Source organism: Phyllobates terribilis, unplaced genomic scaffold (genome assembly GCF_046119375.1).
Source record: "Phyllobates terribilis strain yellow unplaced genomic scaffold, ASM4611937v1 Scaffold_8__6_contigs__length_399053987, whole genome shotgun sequence".
Lineage (NCBI taxonomy): Eukaryota > Metazoa > Chordata > Amphibia > Anura > Dendrobatidae > Phyllobates > Phyllobates terribilis.
In genome coordinates, this window is record NW_027362768.1 from 362,460,147 (window position 1) to 362,482,815 (window position 22,669).

General features: G+C 45.9%; 1 protein-coding gene across 3 annotated transcripts in view; it reads right to left on the reverse strand.

Moving 5' to 3' along the window:
• Positions 1-22,669, reverse strand: part of PDZRN3 (PDZ domain containing ring finger 3) — a 289,552-nt gene that overhangs the window by 226,782 nt on the left and 40,101 nt on the right. Inside the window, exon 2 of one of the 3 annotated variants that reach the window (XM_073644770.1) lies at positions 9,483-9,569. The exons of the other annotated variants lie outside the window; for them this stretch is intronic. Within the exon in view, the coding sequence (XP_073500871.1) occupies positions 9,483-9,569 (87 nt within the window). The remainder of the gene's footprint in view (positions 1-9,482; positions 9,570-22,669) is intronic. 3 annotated transcript variants of the gene reach the window in all.

Here is a 22,669-nt window from a genome sequence, read left to right on the forward strand (position 1 = left end):
TTACTAGGATTAGATCTACAGATTGGGTTAGGGCTAGAGTTAGAGTTAGGGATAGAGTTAGGGCTAGTGTTAGACCTATGAATTGGTTTAGGACTAGAGCTAGGGTTAGGGCTAGAGTTATGCCTATGGATTGGTTTTGGACTAGGGCTATTGCTAGAGTTAGGGTTAGGGCTATAGTTAGGGCTAGTGTTAGACCTATGAATTGGTTTAGGACTAGGGCTAGAGCTAGGGTTAGGGCTAGGACTAGGGTTAGGGCTAGTGTTAGACCTATGAATTGGTTTAGGACTAAGGCTAGAGCTAAGGTTAGGGCTAGGACTAGGGTTTGGGCTATAGTTATGCCTATGGATTGGTTTAGGACTAGGGCTAGAGCTAGGGTTAGGGATAGGACTAGGGTTAGGGCTAGAGTTATGCCTATGGATTGGTTTAGGACTAGGGCTAGAGCTAGGGCTAGGCCTAGAGTTAGGGCCAGTGTTAGACCTATGGATTGCTTTAGGACTAGGGCTAGAGTTAGGGTTAGGGCTAGGGCTAGGCCTATGGATTGGTTTAGGGCTAGGACTAGGGTTAGGAATAGCGTTAGGGCCACACATTAGATTAGGGCTAGGATTAGGGTTACGGTTATGGATTGGGTAAGGGTTAGGAATAGGATTAGAGCTATAGTTAAGGTTAGGACTACAAATTGATTTAGGACTAGGTGTAGGGATTGGGTTAGGACTTTAGATTGGAGAATCATATTGTCAGGTCATTTTTACAGTAAAATGAACACTGTAAATAAAATAAAAAAATAAAAAAACAATTGCGGAATTGAGCTTTTTTTTCGTCTCTATTTAATCACACTTGGAATTTTTTTTCCTGTTTTCCAGTACATCTAATATATATAATCGTCTTATCCCGTCTGTCTGTCCTTCTGTCCAGGAAATACCGCGTCGCTGATTGGTCCGGCCGCGGCCAATCAGCGACGCGGGATTTCAGAAAAAGATGGCGGCCGTTAGCGGCTCATCTGCCGCACAGAGGTCAGCCGCTAGCTGCTCATCTCCCGGCTACTAGCAGCAGAAGTACCCGCACAGGCAGCGCCGCTCCCCGGTCCTCACTAATACGATTCGCTGATTGGTCGTGGCCGATATTGGCGCCAAAGTTAAACACCGCTCTGCTGATTGGTCGTGGCCGCAGGACGCGATCAATCAGCGATATTGGCGACAAAGTTAAACACCGCTCTGCACAGAGGTCAGCGGCGATGCAGCCAGCAGATGACCGGCGCTAGCCAGTCATCTCCTGGCTGCTCGCAGCAGAAGTACCCCGACCGGAGCCGCTGATCTCCCGAAGGCAAATGTGAAAAGAGGACCGGGGAGCGGCGCTGCCGGTCGGGATACTTCTGCTGCGAGCAGCCGGTCATCTCCCGGCTGCTCGCAGCGGAAGTACCCGCACAGGCAGGTCCTCACTAATACGGTTTGCTGATTGGTCGCGACCGCCGGCCGTGACCAATCAGCGATATTGGTGCCAAATTTAAACACCGCTCTGCTGATTGCGCCTGGTTGGCCGCATACATATTCTAGAATACACGATGCGTTAGAATCGGGCCACCATCTAGTCACATGATAAAATGGATGGTGCCATTCAAAAGTACAACTTGTCCCACAGAAAAGTAGCCCTCACATGGCTATGTCAATGGAAAAAAAAAAGTTATGGCTCTTGAAATAAGGGGCGGAAAAAACAAAAGCAAAAAAATTGCCCGGTTCATAAGAGGTTAATAAATTTATAAAGGTTTTTGCACATCTTTGTTAGAGAATTCAATTTGTCTTTTCAGTTTTAGGAATAGACAAGTGAAATTAACCTCTTAGTGTACAATGGTGCAACTGTACATAAAAGTCAGGGTATGTGTGGAGCGGGTTCAGGAGCTGAGCCCACCGATGCCTTGCAGATGCTGGCTGTGATCAGCTGTAACAGCAGAGATCAGAGCTTGCTTCAGTCCCTGATGTTTAACTATTTAAATGCCACTGTAAATCACTGATAGTGGTATTTAAATAGCACGATGCCCGGTGTATAAGCTTACTAACCACATCAGCCCACACCCATGACAGGCCCCCGCAACAGCCCAGTCTGAGGTTGGGACTTCTAGGAAAACATCTTTTTCACTGTGTACTGCAATACTGTGGTATTGCAGTGTATACTAAATCGGTAATACGATCACTGTTTTTTTTTGTTTTTATTTGTTTTTTAAAGAAAGAGAAAAGAATGGAATTCACTAAGGCTGTTCTGCTATCTATGTTGTAAGTTCGGTTTTCTTCCCGTATCGATGTAGAAAGTTCGGTTTTCTTCCCGTATCAATGTAGAAAACTCGGTTCTCTTCCCGTATCGATGTAGAAAACTCGGTTCTCTTCCCGTATCAATGTAGAAAACTCGGTTCTCTTCCCGTATCAATGTAGAAAGCTCGGATCTCTTCCCGTATCAATGTAGAAAGCTCTGTTCTCTTCCTGTATCAATGTAGAAAACTCGGTTCTCTTCCCGTATCAATGTAGAAAACTCGGTTCTCTTCCCATATCGATGTAGAAAACTCGGTTCTCTTCCCGTATCAATGTAGAAAACTCGGTTCTCTTCCCGTATCAATGTAGAAAACTCGGTTCTCTTCCCGTATCAATGTAGAAAACTCGGTTCTCTTCCCATATCGATGTAGAAAACTCGGTTCTCTTCCCGTATCAATGTAGAAAGCTCTGTTCTCTTCCCGTATCAATGTAGAAAACTCGGTTCTCTTCCCGTATCAATGTAGAAAACTCGGTTCTCTTCCCATATCGATGTAGAAAACTCGGTTCTCTTCCCGTATCAATGTAGAAAACTCGGTTCTCTTCCCGTATCAATGTAGAAAACTCGGTTCTCTTCCCGTATCAATGTAGAAAACTCGGTTCTCTTCCCATATCGATGTAGAAAACTCGGTTCTCTTCCCGTATCAATGTAGAAAACTCGGTTCTCTTCCCGTATCAATGTAGAAAACTCGGTTCTCTTCCCGTATCGATGTAGAAAACTCGGTTCTCTTCCCATATCGATGTAGAAAACTCGGTTCTCTTCCCGTATCAATGTAGAAAACTCGGTTCTCTTCCCGTATCAATGTAGAAAACTCGGTTCTCTTCCCGTATCAATGTAGAAAACTCGGTTCTCTTCCCATATCGATGTAGAAAACTCGGTTCTCTTCCCGTATCGATGTAGAAAACTCGGTTCTCTTCCCGTATCAATGTAGAAAACTCGGTTCTCTTCCCGTATCAATGTAGAAAACTCGGTTCTCTTCCCGTATCAATGTAGAAAGCTCGGATCTCTTCCCGTATCAATGTAGAAAGCTCGGTTCTCTTCCCGTATCCATGTAGAAAGCTCGGTTCTCTTCCCGTATCCATGTAGAAAGCTCGGTTCTCTTCCCGTATCCATGTAGAAAGCTCGGTTCTTTTACCCGTATATCGACGTGGAAAGCTCGGTTCTCTTCCCGTATCGATGTGGAAAGCGCTGTTCTCTTCCCGGATTGATGTAGAAAACTCGGTTCTCTTCCCGTATCGATGTAGAAAATTCGATTCTCTTCCCGTATTTTTGAAGTAAGCTTTTGTTCTTGTATCTATGTAGTAAACTCTGTTCTGTTCCCATATCTATGTAGTAAGTTCTATTCCGTTCCTGTATCTATGTACTAAGCTTGACTCTTTTCCCGTATCTATGTAGTAAGCTCAGTTCTGTTTCCGTATCCATGCAGTAAGTTCTATTCTGTTCCCATATCCATGTACTAAGCTTGGTTTGTTTCCTGTATTTATGTAGTAAGCTCAGTTCTGTTTCAGTATTGATGTAGTAAACTCGATTCTGCTCCAGTATCTATGTAGTGGTAGTTGCTCTGTTCCTGTACCTATGTACCAGTCACTGTTAGTTTTAAAACCTGCTAGCTCTGCTGCTTTATTGCAGAAGCCAGAGGTAAGCAGACTAAAGATAGGCCATCACAAGTTATTGGCCAGTGCTTTCTAATTACCCCCAGGTTAAAAATTGACAGACTGCCCCTTCTGGCAACCCACGCTACTGGGTAGTGCCAGAATTTATTGGGTGCGTGTTAACCAAACTTTGAACAATGGGGTAATGTGTAGGAGTGTAAATGTCAGAGGGGTCCCAAACAATTTCTATGCTCCATTTGAGGAGACCAGTACTACAAAATTACACATGGGAATTGGGGGCCCTGTAACATGTTCATGTTATGTATCTGGCCACTGATGACATGCCACCAGTACTACCATAGTGTAGCCGTTGGCACAGGTAAGAGCCTTCAAAATCATTTTTGCATGAGATAATAAGCGTGTTGTGTAATATTTCCATGGCGGACGCGTGTTATTGGAACAATTGTATAATACGATGCCTGGGGGCCTGGAGTAATCATCTACATGATGAAAGATGAAGATAATAATCAGTGGAAATAGATCATCATGGCGTCTCTTACGCCGATTTATACATAGAATTTCATATTATGTGCCAATTAATATAATAATTAATGAGCTAATGGCAGAATAAAGTCGATAATAAAGCTCAGAATAAGCGATGACATCACTCAGAGCAAATTGTAAATGATGACATCACTCGGTACGAATTCTAAATAATGGCATCGCCAAACATCAGTGACAGCTATGTAATGGATGACTTCACCAAGCAACATTACGTAAACTGGGAGGGTGTTACCGGGTTATCGCTTGGGTGCTAGTAATACCAACTCACAATGAGGTGCAGAATTGGGGTATATCATGTGCCCATATGAAAAATGCCATTCCAGCCTGTAGTATTTTCAATATTGCCCCGATTGCCCACTGTCGTCTGCACCATTGGTGCTTTAGATGCCTCCATCGCCTCCCATTGCCGGTGCAAGGGTTGGGTCACTTCAAGGACAATATCCTCCTACTCACTCTTGTGCTGCTGTGTATGCCAGATGGCTATTTTCCAGATTAGGTACTTAATATTTTCTATGTGGGTTTTTTTGGCTTTATTTTTTACTCCTTGACCATCTGACTCACTGGGTGGTTCTTACTAGTAGAGAAGAGAAGGCAACAGAAGAACAAAAGACAGGGAGTAGCTTTATTGGGCACCGATGATGCTAAGATTTGGCTTTTCTGTAAGATAAAAGGACCGGCACTTTACTTTAGCATCCTGACAACTATAAATAATCTGCCACTTGATATCTGACTTGTCAGCCAAAATATATAAAGGTGGAAAGTGAGAGGGAGCATCTTACACCCAACAGCAAACCTCAAAACATGAGTGGCCTTCAAAACATCTTGTCCTGCAAGCATTGACTAATCTGGAACAAGCGACCTGTGAAAGGCAAATCTTGTGCAAAGCTGCGAAATGGCGGCGCCTATGTGTTGTTTCCAGAGTTAGACACTACAGGATACTATGGGATATGGTCTCAAAAAGTTGTCACTGGGGGAAGGAGGCAACTATCCACTAGAAACCAAGGACAGGCTAAGGCACCAATATTGGGACAAGAAGCCATTGAGCATCTGAGACTAGAGCAGATGCTGGATACAGGAACAAGGACATACCTATTAATAGACACCTAATGTGGGATTAAACCTCTGGACACCAAGGACAGTTGAAGAAACAAAATGGACATCATAGGTACAAAAACCCACAAAACTGAGTGACAGAAGTGGGTCACTACATGCTAAAGTACAGGGACAGGAAGGTATAAAACCACTAGACACTAGGAACTGGACACCACGGATAGGGAGCAATAAAATACTCCAATGGCTGAGGCAAAAAGGTTCTCAAAGGAGGCAGAAAGCTCTAAACCACCAGAGAAAACTGGTCACCAACTGCTAGACAACAGTGGCAGAGGGTAAAAAACATCTAGGGCACCAAATAGTATACAAGGGACAGGAGACAGATAGACAGCACGTATTATTCCACCAAATACCGGACATAAACCAAAGGACAGGTGACAAGTGATAACTAGATCCCTGGAAATACCAAAACAGCAGGGACATTGACTACCTTCATGGTCATCAATTGTTGAGAATGAGAGGAAAGTAGTAACACATCACTAGACAACCAGGACATCAGAGATAGGTGGGGGGGTAAACACAAGGAGACAAGAATAAATACAGTTCACCGTTGAAGACATCTTGGAGGTGTTCGGAGCTCGGAGGACGCCACGTCAAGACATGAAGCAATCAAAGAATAGAAGGATCCAGGTCAATGGACCGTGGATATATTTTCATTCACAAAAGCGCTCAGAAGAGGGCAAACCGTCAGCAGTACAACATACATGACATGCGACAAACGCGTTTCAGGTGACTACACACCATAATTAAGGGTGCGTAGTCACCTGAAACGTGTCGATGTCGCATGTCATGTAAGCTGTACTGCTGAGTTTGTTTGTCCTCTTCCGAGCACTTTTTCGTGAATAAAAATATATTTACAGTCCGTTGAGCTGGATCCTTCTATTCTGGAATAAAAAATAAAAAAAACACACCAGTGGCTCGGTACCAAATGTCTCCACACCAGAAACTGAGGACCCAAATGCTAGACATTGTAATATGGGCTAAATGCTACATGCCAAAAATTGACCTACCAAACACTGGGCACCAAAAGCCAATTTCATCAGAACAATGGACAAAAGGGACCTGGATACAAAACCACTGTGGGCCAGAGACCGGAGAACTGAAACCCTGGACAACAGAATTTGGGGCACATGTCCTATGCGGATGGAAATGGGCAGTTTTGACTGCTTCTTCTTTCTAGTGGTGGTTTAATTTCTAAAGTGAGCATTTAGTTGAGTGTAGGACTCTTTAACGAGGACTTGTCAATTGCCATAAATATGTATTTTTTTATCTGGTGTTATGGCGCTGTTCTCCTGAAACCAGCAATGTTTTTCTTTTCTTCCTCCGTCTCTCCATTCCTGAGATATGACCTCCTCTTCCCTGTATACAAATCTAGTAATTTTAAGCCAACTGGGCGTGGTTCTTAAGAAGACGCCCACAGAAGAGTTGCAAACTACGCCCACTTGGCTAAGAAGAGTAGATTTACCTGTAGGGAAGAATGGGTCATATTTCAGGAACGGAGAGGCGCAGGAAAAAAAGAAAGACATCGCCGGATTCAGGAGAACAGCGGCATTTACACCAGGTTTAAAAAAATAAAAATTACTTATATTTATGACAAATGACACGTCTTCTTTAAGAATGAATAATTTGGCACTACCACAACCGATTAGGAGACCTGGCATCAGAGCTTCCCTTATAAAACGTTGCAGATTAATATTTGCATGTTTACATTTTTTATGTCTAGCGCCCGTTAAGAACCTGGCAGTGGTGAAGGAGTTTTATGAACAGCAAATTCATACATAAATTTTTGGCACACAAGACATAAAAAGCTCCCACACAGCAGCACCTTTATTCAGACAGCTCAACAGAAGTCCTGTGTGAGAGATCACCGCGGCCCTGCCCCGCTTCCTATATGAGGGGGCACGTAGAAAACACAGTGCAAAAATAACGTTAATGCCGCCCATGGGTGGTTGGGTAACACTTCTTATCGGCATTAGATTTTATACAAGATAGACCGTTACATTGTGATTGGTCATTAGGAGAGTCCCGGCTCTTTTATTTGTCCGCTCCTCTCTAATTAAGTTTACAGCCCAACTCGCCAAGTGCCGCCATGTAGTGAGATAGTGAGCGCCACTTCACAGGGAACCAATAGACCATATTTGTCCTCTGCATGCGGTGCCAAGTCAGAAATGAATAATGTACATTTTCATATATGACTAAATATTAAAAATACAGGAGCTGAGAATAAGTTATGGCTGAGTGGATCATTGGGGCGATCATTAAAAAACCTACTCAGAACAGTGTTTAACTTCACTAATATTATAAAATTAGAGAGATGGCAGTGACTTAATACGCTCCCAACACTTACAAGCTGAAGTCAGCTGCCAGCTTCTGAGCCTGAAGTAGAAGCTGCACGTCGTTGGAGTGGGGGGAGGGGGGGTAAGAAGAAGCCTAGGATGGAGGACATTATTCCTGGAAGGGGTCCAGAACGGAGGACATTATTACTGGAAGGGGTCCAGGACGGAGGACATTAATGCTGGAAGGGGTCCGGGACGGAGGACATTAATGCTGGAAGGGGCCCAGGACGGAGGACATTAATGCTGGAAGGGGCCCAGGACGGAGGACATTAATACTGGAAGGGGTCCAGGACGGAGGACATTAATACTGGAAGGGGTCCAGGACGGAGGACATTAATACTGGAAGGGGTCCAGGACGGAGGACATTAATACTGGAAGGGGTCCAGGACGGAGGATATTAATACTGGAAGGGGTCCAGGACGGAGGACATTAATACTGGAAGGGGTCCAGGACAGAGGACATTAATACTGGAAGGAGTCCAGGACGGAGGACATTACTACTGGAAGGGGTCCAGGCTGGAGGACATTACTACTGGAAGGGGTCCAGGCTGGAGGACATTATTCCTGGAAGGGGTCCAAGATGGGGGACATTATTCCTGGAAGGGGCCCAGGATGGAGGGCAGTAATACTGGAAGGGGCCCAGGATGGAGGGCAGTAATACTGGAAGGGGTCCAGGATGGAGGACATTAATACTGGAAGGGGCCCAGGATGGAGGACAGTAATACTGGAAGGGGTCCAGGATGGAAGACCGTAATACTGGAAGGGGTCCAGGATGGAAGACAGTAATACTGGAAAGGGTCCAAGATGGAGGACATTAATACTGGAAAGGGTCCAGGATGGAAGACATTATACCAGGATAGGGTACATTGTTGCATAAGAGGACAAACACGTATGTGTTCACATGATCTGGAGCTCTACAAGGGCACATACACCTGACGAACATGCAGGTGCAGGCACGGGTCTAAATTTTGCAAAGGGGGCCATCGGACTCTAGTTACGCAACTGGATAGACAGACAATGGAGTGAATGAGAGTGTAAGAGACAGAGACAGACAGACGATAGATAGAGATGAGAAAAACGACAGACAGAGTAAAGACATGATCGAATTAGCAAGGTTGCCAACTGTCCAGTAAACAAATTATTTTTGACTATAATTATCATTTTACAATGAATGCAGCCGATGTCTTCATATCACCGATAATCCTAATGATTTATGGTTTTAAAATGTGTCCGTAAAAAATATTGTCTGTCCGTGATTTTTGGATAAAACTTCCAGAAAAATTAAAAAAAAAATCAAGTTGGCAACCCTGGATGAATAGATATTATAGATAGAGAGATAGATATTAGATAGATCTTCTTGGCCAGACGATGAGACAATGAGACCTCAGTGACCGGCATAAAGCTGTGACTGTTGCACATTCGGAGACGGACGGCTCCTGAGCGTGGCGCTCCCCTCCATCCCTCCTGAGGCATGAATAGTAGACAGTCTCCCACAGAGACCAATGTGCCCTGTGTTCCTTTCCCTTCAGACGTTCACCCCCAATGCTCGACAGGAAAAGGAAAACACATTTTAACAATTAACATACCACACACGACCGGCCACCAATAATATTAAATCCCAGGGATCCAGATTCTCGGTGGAGAACGAGAGTGAGCGCAGTCGTCTCTTCTCCCTACAATGCACAGGTAAGAAAAGTCATGGTGACTACATGTGGTACAGAGCGCCCCGTCTACGCCCCTCCGCTAAATAAATACAACTTTACCAAAAGCAAATAATAAAACCCAGACATTTCGTGCGGTTCATCGGCCACAGCTGAACTCCTGACCTTGGACCAGCCAATCGGCCTATTCACCGAGGAGGACGGCCATTTTGAATCCTGGACCATCTAGGACACACATGTCATAAACTTTCCATATTTATGTGAATCAGAATTGAAAAGTATTAATATACTTTGCTGTCAGTGAATGAAAACAAGGCCGGAGTAAGGTTGGGTAGTGCGGTTCCCCGTGTGCCACCTTACAGCTGTACACCTGGTATATACCATATGTTTAGAGCTAAAGCAGGGTATCCACTTTATGTACTAATGATTTCATAATATAAACTGCACACATTATTAAATAGACCTGATGTACTAACTATGAAAATCCATGTCATAATGGCTATGTAATCCCCTTAGCAAGATGAGCATTTTAGGAGTCCAGCTCTAGACGGACTCAAATTGTTAATCTTAACAAGCAAGAAAACTTTAAAATAGGATGATACGGCCATTCTGACATGGATCTTCACAGCAAGTACAGCTGCCTTGTCCGGTCTAAAAGCTTTTTTTTAATAATGTATGCAGATTGTATTGTGAGATCTGAGGTCAGATCCGCTTTAGGAAAAGAGTCAATGGGCAATGCACATATATGTATGTATGTATGTATGTATGTATGTATGATAGACAGATCGAGATAGACAGAGATAGATAGATAAGTATCTGTCTATTAAACATACATACATATATATGCATTGCCCATTGACTCTTTTCCTAAAGCGGATCTGACAGGTATATCATAATATATATATATATATATATATATATATATATATATATATATATATATATATATATATATATATATATATATACATACACAGTACAGACCAAAAGTTTGGACACACCTTCTCATTTAAAGATTTTTCTGTATTTTCATGACTATGAAAATTGTACATTCACACTGAAGGCATCAAAACTATGAATTAACACATGTGGAATTATATACTTAACAAAAAAGTGTGAAACAGCTGAAAATATGTCTTATATTCTAGGTTCTTCAAAGTAGCCACCTTTTGCTTTGATGACTGCTTTGCACACTCTTGGCATTCTCTTGATGAGCTTCAAGAGGTAGTCACCGGAAATGGTCTTCCAACAATCATGAAGGAGCTCCCAGAGATGCTTAGCACTTGTTGGCCCTTTTGCCTTCACTCTGCGGTCCAGCTCACCCCAAACCATCTCGATTGGGTTCAGGTCTGGTGACTGTGGAGGCCGGGTCATCTGGCGTAGCACCCCATCACTCTCACTCTTGGTCAAATAGCCCTTACACAGCCTGGAGGTGTTTGGGGTCATTGTCCTGTTGAAAAATAAATGATGGTCCAACTAAACACAAACCGGATGGAATAGCATGCCGCTGCAAGATGCTGTGGTAGCCATGCTGGTTCAGTATGCCTTCAATTTTGAATAAATCCCCAACAGTGTCACCAGCAAAGCACCCCCACACCATCACACCTCCTCCTCCATGCTTCACGGTGGGAACCAGGCATGTAGAGTCCATCCATTCACCTTTTCTGCGTCGCACAAAAACACGGTGGTTGGAACCAAAGATCTCAAATTTGGACTCATCAGACCAAAGCACATATTTCCACTGGTCTAATGTCCATTCCTTGTGTTCTTTAGCCCAAACAAGTCTCTTCTGCTTGTTGCCTGTCCTTAGCAGTGGTTTCCTAGCAGCTATTTTACCATGAAGGCCTGCTGCACAAAGTCTCCTCTTAACAGTTGTTGTAGAGATGTGTCTGCTGCTAGAACTCTGTGTGGCATTGACCTGGTCTCTAATCTGAGCTGCTGTTAACCTGCGATTTCTGAGGCTGGTGACTCGGATAAACTTATCCTCAGAAGCAGAGGTGACTCTTGGTCTTCCTTTCCTGGGTTGGTTCTCATGTGAGCCAGTTTCTTTGTAGCGCTTGATGGCTTTTGCAACTGCACTTGGGGACACTTTAAAAGTTTTCCCAATTTTTCGGACTGACTGACCTTCATTTCTTAAAGTAATGATGGCCACTCGTTTTTCTTTACTTAGCTGCTTTTTTCTTGCCATAATACAAATTCTAACAGTCTATTCAGTAGGACTATCAGCTGTGTATCCACCAGACTTCTGCACAACACAACTGATGGTCCCAACCCCATTTATAAGGAAAGAAATCCCACTTATTAAACCTGACAGGGCACACCTGTGAAGTGAAAACCATTTCCGGTGACTACCTCTTGAAGCTCATCAAGAGAATGCCAAGAGCGTGCAAGGCAGTCATCAAAGCAAAAGGTGGCTACTTTGAAGAACCTAGAATATAAGACATATTTTCAGTTGTTTCACACTTTTTTGTTAAGCATTGTTATGCACACGCCCGGACTGACTGGCGTGTGCGTGTTTATGTAGTGATTCCACTGTGCCATGAACCGGAGAGTGCCTGGAGGGGCGTAACTAAGTATCTGCCCGATCCGACCAAGGTTGCACGACGGCATACGACGCCAGTGCACCAGGGAGGAACCGAGCAGAGGAACCAGGGTCTACTCCAGGTCAGACTCCGGACACGGCTGTTGACCCACACCGGGGAATACAGGAACAGGCAGACTAGAGCACAAGCTGGATAGGGTCCAGTACAGACTGGGAGACAAATTCGAAACCGCACACGCGGTAGACAGAGCTGAGCAAAGCGAAAACCGCAGACGCGGTGGACAGAGCTGAGCAAAGCGAAAACCGCAGACGCGGTGGACAGAGCTGAGCAAAGCGAAAACCGCAGACGCGGTGGACAGAGCTGAGCAAAGCGAAAACCGCAGACGCGGTGGACAGAGCTGAGCAAAGCGAAAACCGCAGACGCGGCGGACAGAGCTGAGCAAAGCGAAAACCGCAAACGCGGCGGACAGAGCTGAGCAAAGCGAAAACCGCAGACGCGGCGGACAGAGCTGAGCAAAGCGAAAACCGCAGACGCGGCGGACAGAGCTGAGCAAAGCGAAAACCGCAGACGCGGCGGACAGAGCTGAGCAAAGCGAAAACCGCAGACGCGGCGGACAGAGCTGAGCAAAGCGAAAACCGCAGACGCGGCGGACAGAGCTGAGCAAAGCGAAAACCGCAGACGCGGCGGACAGAGCTGAGCAAAGCGAAAACCGCAGACGCGGCGGACAGAGCTGAGCAAAGCGAAAACCGCAGACGCGGCGGACAGAGCTGAGCAAAGCGAAAACCGCAGACGCGGCGGACAGAGCTGAGCAAAGCGAAAACCGCAGACGCGGCGGACAGAGCTGAGCAAAGCGAAAACCGCAGACGCGGCGGACAGAGCTGAGCAAAGCGAAAACCGCAGACGCGGCGGACAGAGCTGAGCAAAGCGAAAACCGCAGACGCGGCGGACAGAGCTGAGCAAAGCGAAAACCGCAGACGCGGCGGACAGAGCTGAGCAAAGCGAAAACCGCAGACGCGGCGGACAGAGCTGAGCAAAGCGAAAACCGCAGACGCGGCGGACAGAGCTGAGCAAAGCGAAAACCGCAGACGCGGCGGACAGAGCTGAGCAAAGCGAAAACCGCAGACGCGGCGGACAGAGCTGAGCAAAGCGAAAACCGCAGATGTGGAAGGAACAGGGCTCTGTTCACACGGAACAGACTAGAAGGGAAAGGCAGAACCAGATACCCACAGGGTACTTGCAGAGAAGTAGCGAGTGGACCACAAACTCACAAACTGAAGTACAGTGACAACGAGCAGGAGTAGGTACGAGTTCAGACTCTGCAGAAAAAGGAATGGAACGGACATAGAGAAAAAACAGGTAAAAGATAGGAGAGAGTTCAGACTGGAACTGAGTGTACGGAGGAGACCGACACTGCAGCGGGATACAGGAGCGGGTCTGGGAATACGGCCCCCAGAGAGGCAGGACGAACAGGCAAGGAGCGTGTTCAGACTGGCCTGGAAATACAGCCTCCAGGAGGGCGGAACGAACAGGCAAGGAACGAGTACAGACTGCAGGTTAAGGTACACAGATAGGACACAGTACAGACATGGGAACAGATACTGCAAGACAGGTAACATAGACAAGACCTGGCATGTCAGAGACAAAAGCCAACTGACAGGGCAAGATGCTCAGGCATCAGTTAATTGGGGCAGCTGATTTAAATACCAGGTGATAGACAGCAATAGGCTGAGGACGCACAAGGGGTGTGCCTGCAGCAGGTACAAAAAGCAGGAAGTGATCGGGCGCCGCCCTTAAGCAGCAGAAACAGACACAAACAGACAGCATGGAGGGAAGCCAGAGAGACACCCTGGACTGGAGATCAAGTGCGCGCTCTTGCACAGTGGGAGATGGACCACTATGCAAGGACGCCGCCAGGTATGTTACAGTACCCCCCCCCTTACGCCCCCTCTTCTTCAGGCCTGCCAGAATCTTCCGCAGGGAACTCGAGGGCCAATCCTTTACTTCAAGGAGATCACTTCCACTGTCCACTGGAGAAACTGGTCTCATCTGGGTAGCTAGGATGCTACCTCCTATCCAGCCATCCTCAGCAACAGACGAAACAGGTGGAATACCAGGAACAGCACACAGGGAAGTCTCTCTCCACTTATTATCAGGTAGCACCCCAGAGGGTTCAGGAGACAACTGGAAGTCCTCCGCCGGGTTGAAGGAGTGCAGAGACTCGGGGGTAACCTCTGCTTCGGGGTACATCTTGTCAAACTCACAGGATGAAATAGGCGAGGTATCAGGTACAAGATGTAGAAAAGTCCCTGTTACCTTGTTATCTGGTGGTACCCAGGAGGATTCAGAAAACAACTGGGGGTCCTCCGCCGGGTCGGAGTAGTGCAGAGACTCGGGGGTAACCTCTGCTTCGGAGTACACTAGGTCGGACTCGCTGGATGAAGCGGGCGAGGTATCAGGTACCGAATATAGAAGAGTACCTGTCCATTCGTTATCAGGTAGCACCCCGAAGGGTTCAGGAGACAACTGGAGGTCCTCCGCCTGGTCGGAGGGGTGTAGAGACTCGGGGATAACCTCTGCTTCGAGGTACATCTTGTCAAATTCACAGGAATAAATAGACGGGTTATCAGGTACAGGGTGAGAAAAAGTCACTGTCTCTTTGTTATCTGGTGGTACCCCGGAGGAGTCAGGAAACAACTGGAGGTCCTCTGCCGGGTCAAAAGAGTGCAGAGGCTCGGGGAAAACATCTGCTTCAGAGTACACTAGGTCGGACTCACTAGACGAAGCAGGCGAGGTATCGGGTACCGAGTATTGGAAAGTCTCTGTCCATTCACCACCAGGTGGCACCCCGAAGGGTTCTGGAGACAACTGGAGGTCCTCCGCCTGGTCAGAGGGGTGTAGAGACTCATGGGTAACCTCTGCTTCAGAGTACACTAGGTCGGACTCACTGGACGAAGCAAGCGAGGTATCAGATCCAGGATATAGGAAAGTCTGTCCATTCACCACCAGGTGGCACCCCGAAGGGTTCTGGAGACAACTGGAGGTCCTCTGCCTGGTCGGAGGGGTGTAGAGACTCGGGAGTGACCTCTGCTTCGGAGTACACTAGGTTGGACTCACTAGACGAAGCGAGCGAGGAATCAGGTACAGAGTATAGGAGAGTCTCTGTCCTTTCGCTACCAGGTAGCACCCCGTAGGGTTCTGGAGACGACTGGAGGTCCTCCGCCTGGTCGGAGGGGTGTAGAGACTCGGGAGTAACCTCTGCTTCAGAGTACACTAGGTTGGACTCACTGGACGAAGCGAGCGAGGTATCAGGTACAAAGTATAGGAGAGTCTCTGTCCTTTCGCTACCAGGTAGCACCCCGAAGGGTTCTGGAGACAACTGGAGGTCCTCCGCCTGGTCGGAGGGGTGTAGAGACTCGGGGGTAACTACCACTTTGGGGTACCCATTGTCAGGCTCACAGGACGAAGCGGACAAAGTATCGAGTACCGAGTGTAGAGAAGTCTCTCTCCATTTGTCATCGAGTGGTATCCCGGAGGATTCAGGAGGCAACAGGGGGTCCTCCGCCAGGTAGTAGAGGTGCACAGACTCTGAGGTAACCACAGCTTTGGAGCATCCTTGGACATGCACACCGGTTAAAGTGGGTGAAGCATCTGATGCCGGGTGCAGGAAGTTCTCCTGTGTGGAGTCTGGATGGGCAGAAGTCTCTTCGGGCAGGAGAACCGATGCACTACCCACGCACATTACCCGTTGGGGCTTCTCCGCGATACAGGGAGATGAAGCTTCAGTAGGGACTTCAAGGTTGGGGTCAGGAGGTCTCAGGGAGGACAGACCCTGACGTGACGGCTTGCCTCTACGTCTAGCACGTCTGGACTGCCTCTTGAGGTTGGGAGAAGTATTCCGGAAAGCGTAATCACCCTGTGAGGATTCTGGGTGGGCAGTAGTCTCATTGGGCTGGAGGACTATTGCGCTACCCACACACATTACCCATCGGGGTTGCTCCGGGATATTGGGAAGTGAAGCTTCAGCAGGAGCCTCCGGGTTAGGATCATCAAAGACCATTAGAAAGGCCACCAGGAAGGCCATTAGGTCCAAGAGGATCGGATCCTGTGTTTCATATAGGGGGTTGATCCATTCCAAGGCATCACCCGCCAGGTAAGACATAATGAATGCCACCTTAACCTGATCGGTGGTAAAACATAGAGGGTAGAACTTGAAGTGTAGCATGCATTGCTCCACAAATGCACGACTTTGTCTTGGATCCCCATAATAACGTAGCGGATCCGCAGGAACGAGAGCAGATAGATCCATCTGGACGGGTGCGTAATTCGCCTGGAACTCAGCTAAGAAAAAAAAAAATAATTTTTATTTATTTATTTTAATGCATGTATTCGCTGGAAAACTTCTCAGAGAGCGAAGGCCGTGGGGCTCAACGGGAACCATGGCCTGAGCATGCTGTTATGCACACGCCCGGACTGACTGGCGTGTGCGTGTTTATGTAGTGATTCCACTGTGCCATGAACCGGAGAGTGCCTGGAGGGGCGTAACTAAGTATCTGCCCGATCCGACCAAGGTTGCACGACGGCATACGACGCCAGTGCACCAGGGAGGAACCGAGCAGAGGAACCAGGGTCTACTCCAGGTCAGACTCCGGACACGGCTGTTGACCCACACCGGGGAATACAGGAACAGGCAGACTAGAGCACAAGCTGGATAGGGTCCAGTACAGACTGGGAGACAAATTCGAAACCGCACACGCGGTAGACAGAGCTGAGCAAAGCGAAAACCGCAGACGCGGTGGACAGAGCTGAGCAAAGCGAAAACCGCAGACGCGGTGGACAGAGCTGAGCAAAGCGAAAACCGCAGACGCGGTGGACAGAGCTGAGCAAAGCGAAAACCGCAGACGCGGTGGACAGAGCTGAGCAAAGCGAAAACCGCAGACGCGGTGGACAGAGCTGAGCAAAGCGAAAACCGCAGACGCGGTGGACAGAGCTGAGCAAAGCGAAAACCGCAGACGCGGTGGACAGAGCTGAGCAAAGCGAAAACCGCAGACGCGGTGGACAGAGCTGAGCAAAGCGAAAACCGCAGACGCGGTGGACAGAGCTGAGCAAAGCGAAAACCGCAGACGCGGTGGACAGAGCTGAGCAAAGCGAAAACCGCAGACGCGGTGGACAGAGCTGAGCAAAGCGAAAACCGCAGACGCGGTGGACAGAGCTGAGCAAAGCGAAAACCGCAGACGCGGTGGACAGAGCTGAGCAAAGCGAAAACCGCAGACGCGGTGGACAGAGCTGAGCAAAGCGAAAACCGCAGACGCGGGGACAGAGCTGAGCAAAGCGAAAACCGCAGACGCGGCGGACAGAGCTGAGCAAAGCGAAAACCGCAGACGCGGCGGACAGAGCTGAGCAAAGCGAAAACCGCAGACGCGGCGGACAGAGCTGAGCAAAGCGAAAACCGCAGTCGCAGCGGACAGAGCTGAGCAAAGCGAAAACCGCAGACGCGGCGGACAGAGCTGAGCAAAGCGAAAACCGCAGATGTGGAAGGAACAGGGCTCTGTTCACACGGAACAGACTAGAAGGGAAAGGCAGAACCAGATACCCACAGGGTACTTGCAGAGAAGTAGCGAGTGGACCACAAACTCACAAACTGAAGTACAGTGACAACGAGCAGGAGTAGGTACGAGTTCAGACTCTGCAGAAAAAGGAATGGAACGGACATAGAGAAAAAACAGGTAAAAGATAGGAGAGAGTTCAGACTGGAACTGAGTGTACGGAGGAGACCGACACTGCAGCGGGATACAGGAGCGGGTCTGGGAATACGGCCCCCAGAGAGGCAGGACGAACAGGCAAGGAGCGTGTTCAGACTGGCCTGGAAATACAGCCTCCAGGAGGGCGGAACGAACAGGCAAGGAACGAGTACAGACTGCAGGATAAGGTACACAGATAGGACACAGTACAGACATGGGAACAGATACTGCAAGACAGGTAACATAGACAAGACCTGGCATGTCAGAGACAAAAGCCAACTGACAGGGCAAGATGCTCAGGCATCAGTTAATTGGGGCAGCTGATTTAAATACCAGGTGATAGACAGCAATAGGCTGAGGACGCACAAGGGGTGTGCCTGCAGCAGGTACAAAAAGCAGGAAGTGATCGGGCGCCGCCCTTAAGCAGCAGAAACAGACACAAACAGACAGCATGGAGGGAAGCCAGAGAGACACCCTGGACTGGAGATCAAGTGCGCGCTCTTGCACAGTGGGAGATGGACCACTATGCAAGGACGCCGCCAGGTATGTTACAAGCATATAATTCCACATGTGTTAATTCATAGTTTTGATGTCTTCAGTGTGAATGTACAATTTTCATAGTCATGAAAATACAGAAAAATCTTTAAATGAGAAGGTGTGTCCAAACTTTTGGTCTGTACTGTATATATATATAAACAATGGCAGACCCTGGCATAGGCGCCCGCCTCTAGTAGGCGTATACGCCCAAAAATTATGTATGTCCGTTTTGCGGAGGATTCGGACGCAAGCGCCGAAGGGACCACAAAAACGCAATGTGAACGGAGCCTTACTCACAGAGGATTGTCTACACGGATTACAATTGTAACAAACCCTCAGCTGTACGAAATCTTAAGCTCTGGCTGGCTTTTCTGCCACAATAACGTTTCTCATTCACCGACAGCAAACAGATATCTTGACATTTTGACAAACTAGAATAAAATATTGATGATATTTAAACTTTGCAGTCATTGTCTATTTGCAGAAATATCCATCATTTGCATTTTGTACCATTAATATACACTTGTCACAGAGAGGCAATTGGTGCCTCACCGCCTCCTTCTACAGGACCTTAAGCTCATCTTGGGTTTTGCATCATTTCTTTATTAGGCTATGTTCACACAGAGTTTTTTTGAGACATTCAAAACTGAACAATTTTTCAAGCTCTTTCTTAGATTTATTTCCTGAAGAGTTTAAGAACCTTTATTTTTGCAGCCTATTTATTGAACAAAGCTTAGTTTGGGGACGATTCCATCACGATCTGCTACAAAAAAGGAAGAAAAAACAACAAAAAAAAATAAAACACAACATGCACTTTTTTTCCCCTGGGCGTTTTTTCAAAACTTTAGGAAAAACTATTGCTCAAAAAAACTCTTCATGTGGACAACAACGTAGATTTCCCAAAGAAATAGGAAGAATTTTTCAAGTGTTTTTGAAGCGGTTTTTGAGGAAGATTTGGAAACTGATCTGCAGCAAAAAAAAATTCCTCAAAAAGCATCATGTGAACTGAACTTAGCCTCAGTAGTAGAGATGAGCGGATCGCTTTGCCCAACCCCGGACACACGACGTGATCGCACAGGACTCTCTTTTCACCTGTGAATTCTCTCTACATTCCGAAGGAATTTGGGTTTGGGGTTCTCACGACTTTGAACATCGTTAACATTATTTTCAAAATTGGAGAGGAGGTCACGGCCACATCAGCCCACTTCATACACCCCATACTTCTCAGCCTAAGCACTCTCCCATCCACCCTGTACACATTTTGACACCTCTATAAACTCCCACGTCCTTTACTGTAAACTCAAGATTGTTGGCGCGGATCCATTACCCATCATTGAGGAGAAGAGAGTCCTTAAAGAATAGCTGTGGATGGTGCAAAGACTCCTTGTGAGCAGTAGCAGATCCAACGAGTCCAAGAGCCGCAGCACAAGGGCAACGAAAACATTCACAGTCCTGAAAAATTTCTTGTATGTTTGAAATGAATTTTTAATGTTTTTTGTTTTTCCTTTTCCTTTCGTAGACTTCAAAAGAAACACCGAAATAACAGACAGACATATTCCACTAAGAGACCGTTATGTGACCCCCAACCTGCAGGGTATAGGCCGACGTGGGCCCCTTTTACACTTTTCATTTTTCCTCCTCTCCTTCCAATAGCTATAACTCCTTAGTTCTTAGGTCAATAGAGTCGTATCAGGACTTGCCTTTTGCAGTTCGAGCTGTAGTTTCTATAGGTACAATTTTGGGACCCATATCACTTTTTGTTTTCTTTTTACGCTATTTTTTGGGAGGCTAAGTGACCCCCAAAAAAAACAAAACAGCAATTCTGCCATTTTTGTTTTTTTTCCCCTTGTTTCAGCGTTCAATGTATGGATAAATAATACATATCAGCTATTTTATTAGTTTGGACATTTACGCAAACTGCAATATCAAATATGTACTTTTTACTTTTTTTTCAATTGTTTAAATTTTATTTAAGGTAAAAGGGGTTAATATAAAATATATACAGTACAGACCAAAAGTTTGGACACACCTTCTCATTTAAAGATTTTTCTGTATTTTCATGACTATGAAAATTGTACATTCACACTGAAGGCATCAAAACTATGAATTAACACATGTGGAATTATATACTTAACAAAAAAGTGTGAAACAACTGAAAATATGTCTTATATTCTAGGTTCTTCAAAGTAGCCACCTTTTGCTTTGATGACTGCTTTGTACACTCTTGGCATTCTCTTGATGAGCTTCAAGAGGTAGTCACCGCAAATGGTCTTCCAACAATCTTGAAGGAGTTCCCAGAGATGCTTAGCACTTGTTGGCCCTTTTGCCTTCACTCTGCGGTCCAGCTCACCCCAAACCATCTCGATTGGGTTCAGGTCTGGTGACTGTGGAGGCCAGGTCATCTGGTGTAGCACCCCATCACTCTCGTTCTTGGTCAAATAGCCCTTACACAGCCTGGAGGTGTGTTTGGGGTCATTGTCCTGTTGAAAAATAAATGATGGTCCAACTACACGCAAACCGGATGGAATAGCATGCCGCTGCAAGATGCTGTGGTAGCCATGCTGGCTCAGTATGCCTTCAATTTTGAATAAATCCCCAACAGTGTCACCAGCAAAGCACCCCCACACCATCACACCTCCTCCTCCATGCTTCACGGTGGGAACCAGGCATGTAGAGTCCATCCGTTCACCTTTTCTGCGTCGCACAAAGACACGGTGGTTGGAACCAAAGATCTCAAATTTGGACTCATCAAACCAAAGCACACATTTCCACTGGTCTAATGTCCATTCCTTGTGTTCTTTAGCCCAAACAAGTCTCTTCTGCTTGTTGCCTGTCCTTAGCAGTGGTTTCCTAGCAGCTATTTTACCATGAAGGCCTGCTGCACAAAGTCTCCTCTTAACAGTTGTTGAAGAGATGTGTCTGCTGCTAGAACTCTGTGTGGCATTGACCTGGTCTCTAATCTGAGCTGCTGCTAACCTGCGATTTCTGAGGCTGGTGACTCAGATAAACTTATCCTCAGAAGCAGAGGTGACTCTTGGTCTTCCTTTCCTGGGGCGATCCTCATGTGAGCCAGTTTTTTTGTAGCGCTTGATGTTTTTTGCAACTGCACTTAGGGACACTTTCAAAGTTTTCCCAATTTTTCGGACTGACTGACCTTCATTTCTTAAAGTAATGATGGCCACTCATTTTTCTTTACTTAGAATTTGTATTATGGCAAGAAAAAAGCAGCTAACAGTCTATTCAGTAGGACTATCAGCTGTGTATCCACCAAACTTCTGCACAACACAACTGATGGTCCCAACCCCATTTATAAGGCAAGAAATCCCACTTATTAAACCTGACAGGGCACACCTGTGAAGTGAAAACCATTTCCGGTGACTACCTCTTGAAGCTCATCAAGAGAATGCCAAGAGTGTGCAAAGCAGTCATCAAAGCAAAAGGTGGCTACTTTGAAGAACCTAGAATATAAGACATATTTTCAGTTGTTTCACACTTTTTTGTTAAGTATATAATTCCACATGTGTTAATTCATAGTTTTGATGCCTTCAGTGTGAATGTACAATTTTCATGAAAGTCATGAAAATACAGAAAAATCTTTAAATGAGAAGGTGTGTCCAAACTTTTGGTCTGTACTGTATATATATTGATTTATTTTTTTAAATGTTTTACAATATTACTTTTAATAATTCTACAATTATAATGAAATATTATAGTATTGCACATGTGACTGCAGGTTAAAGAACCCTGAAAAGGACTAAGAAAGAAATGTAACACTCAAGAATATAAAAAAAAAATTATATATACAGTATATATATATATATATATATATATATATATATATATATATATATATATATATATATATTTGATTACTTTTTTTGCAATATGTACGCACACATTTCTAAAAAATATTCTTGATATATAAAAAAATATTATATATATCCATCTAAACACACATTCATATTTTTGTTTAAAATAATTAGAGATAGAGATATACACCAGTATATTATATATACACACACATTTTAATTATCATTACTATTAATATTATTTTTTTTTTGTTTTTTTTACATTTGTCATCACTAGGGATGAGTGGATCCCTGGAAGTTCGGGTTCTGGTACCCGACCCAAACTTAAGCCCAAAGTTCGGTTCAGGTACCAGAATAACTGTACCTAAACTTGAACCAGAACCCGAAAAACAATGGAGAACTGAACACTGGAGTTGCAAAAAAAAAAAAAGTTCTCTCTTTCTCTGCCGAACTTTGCAATGGAGCTCATAACGGTCCGATATGAA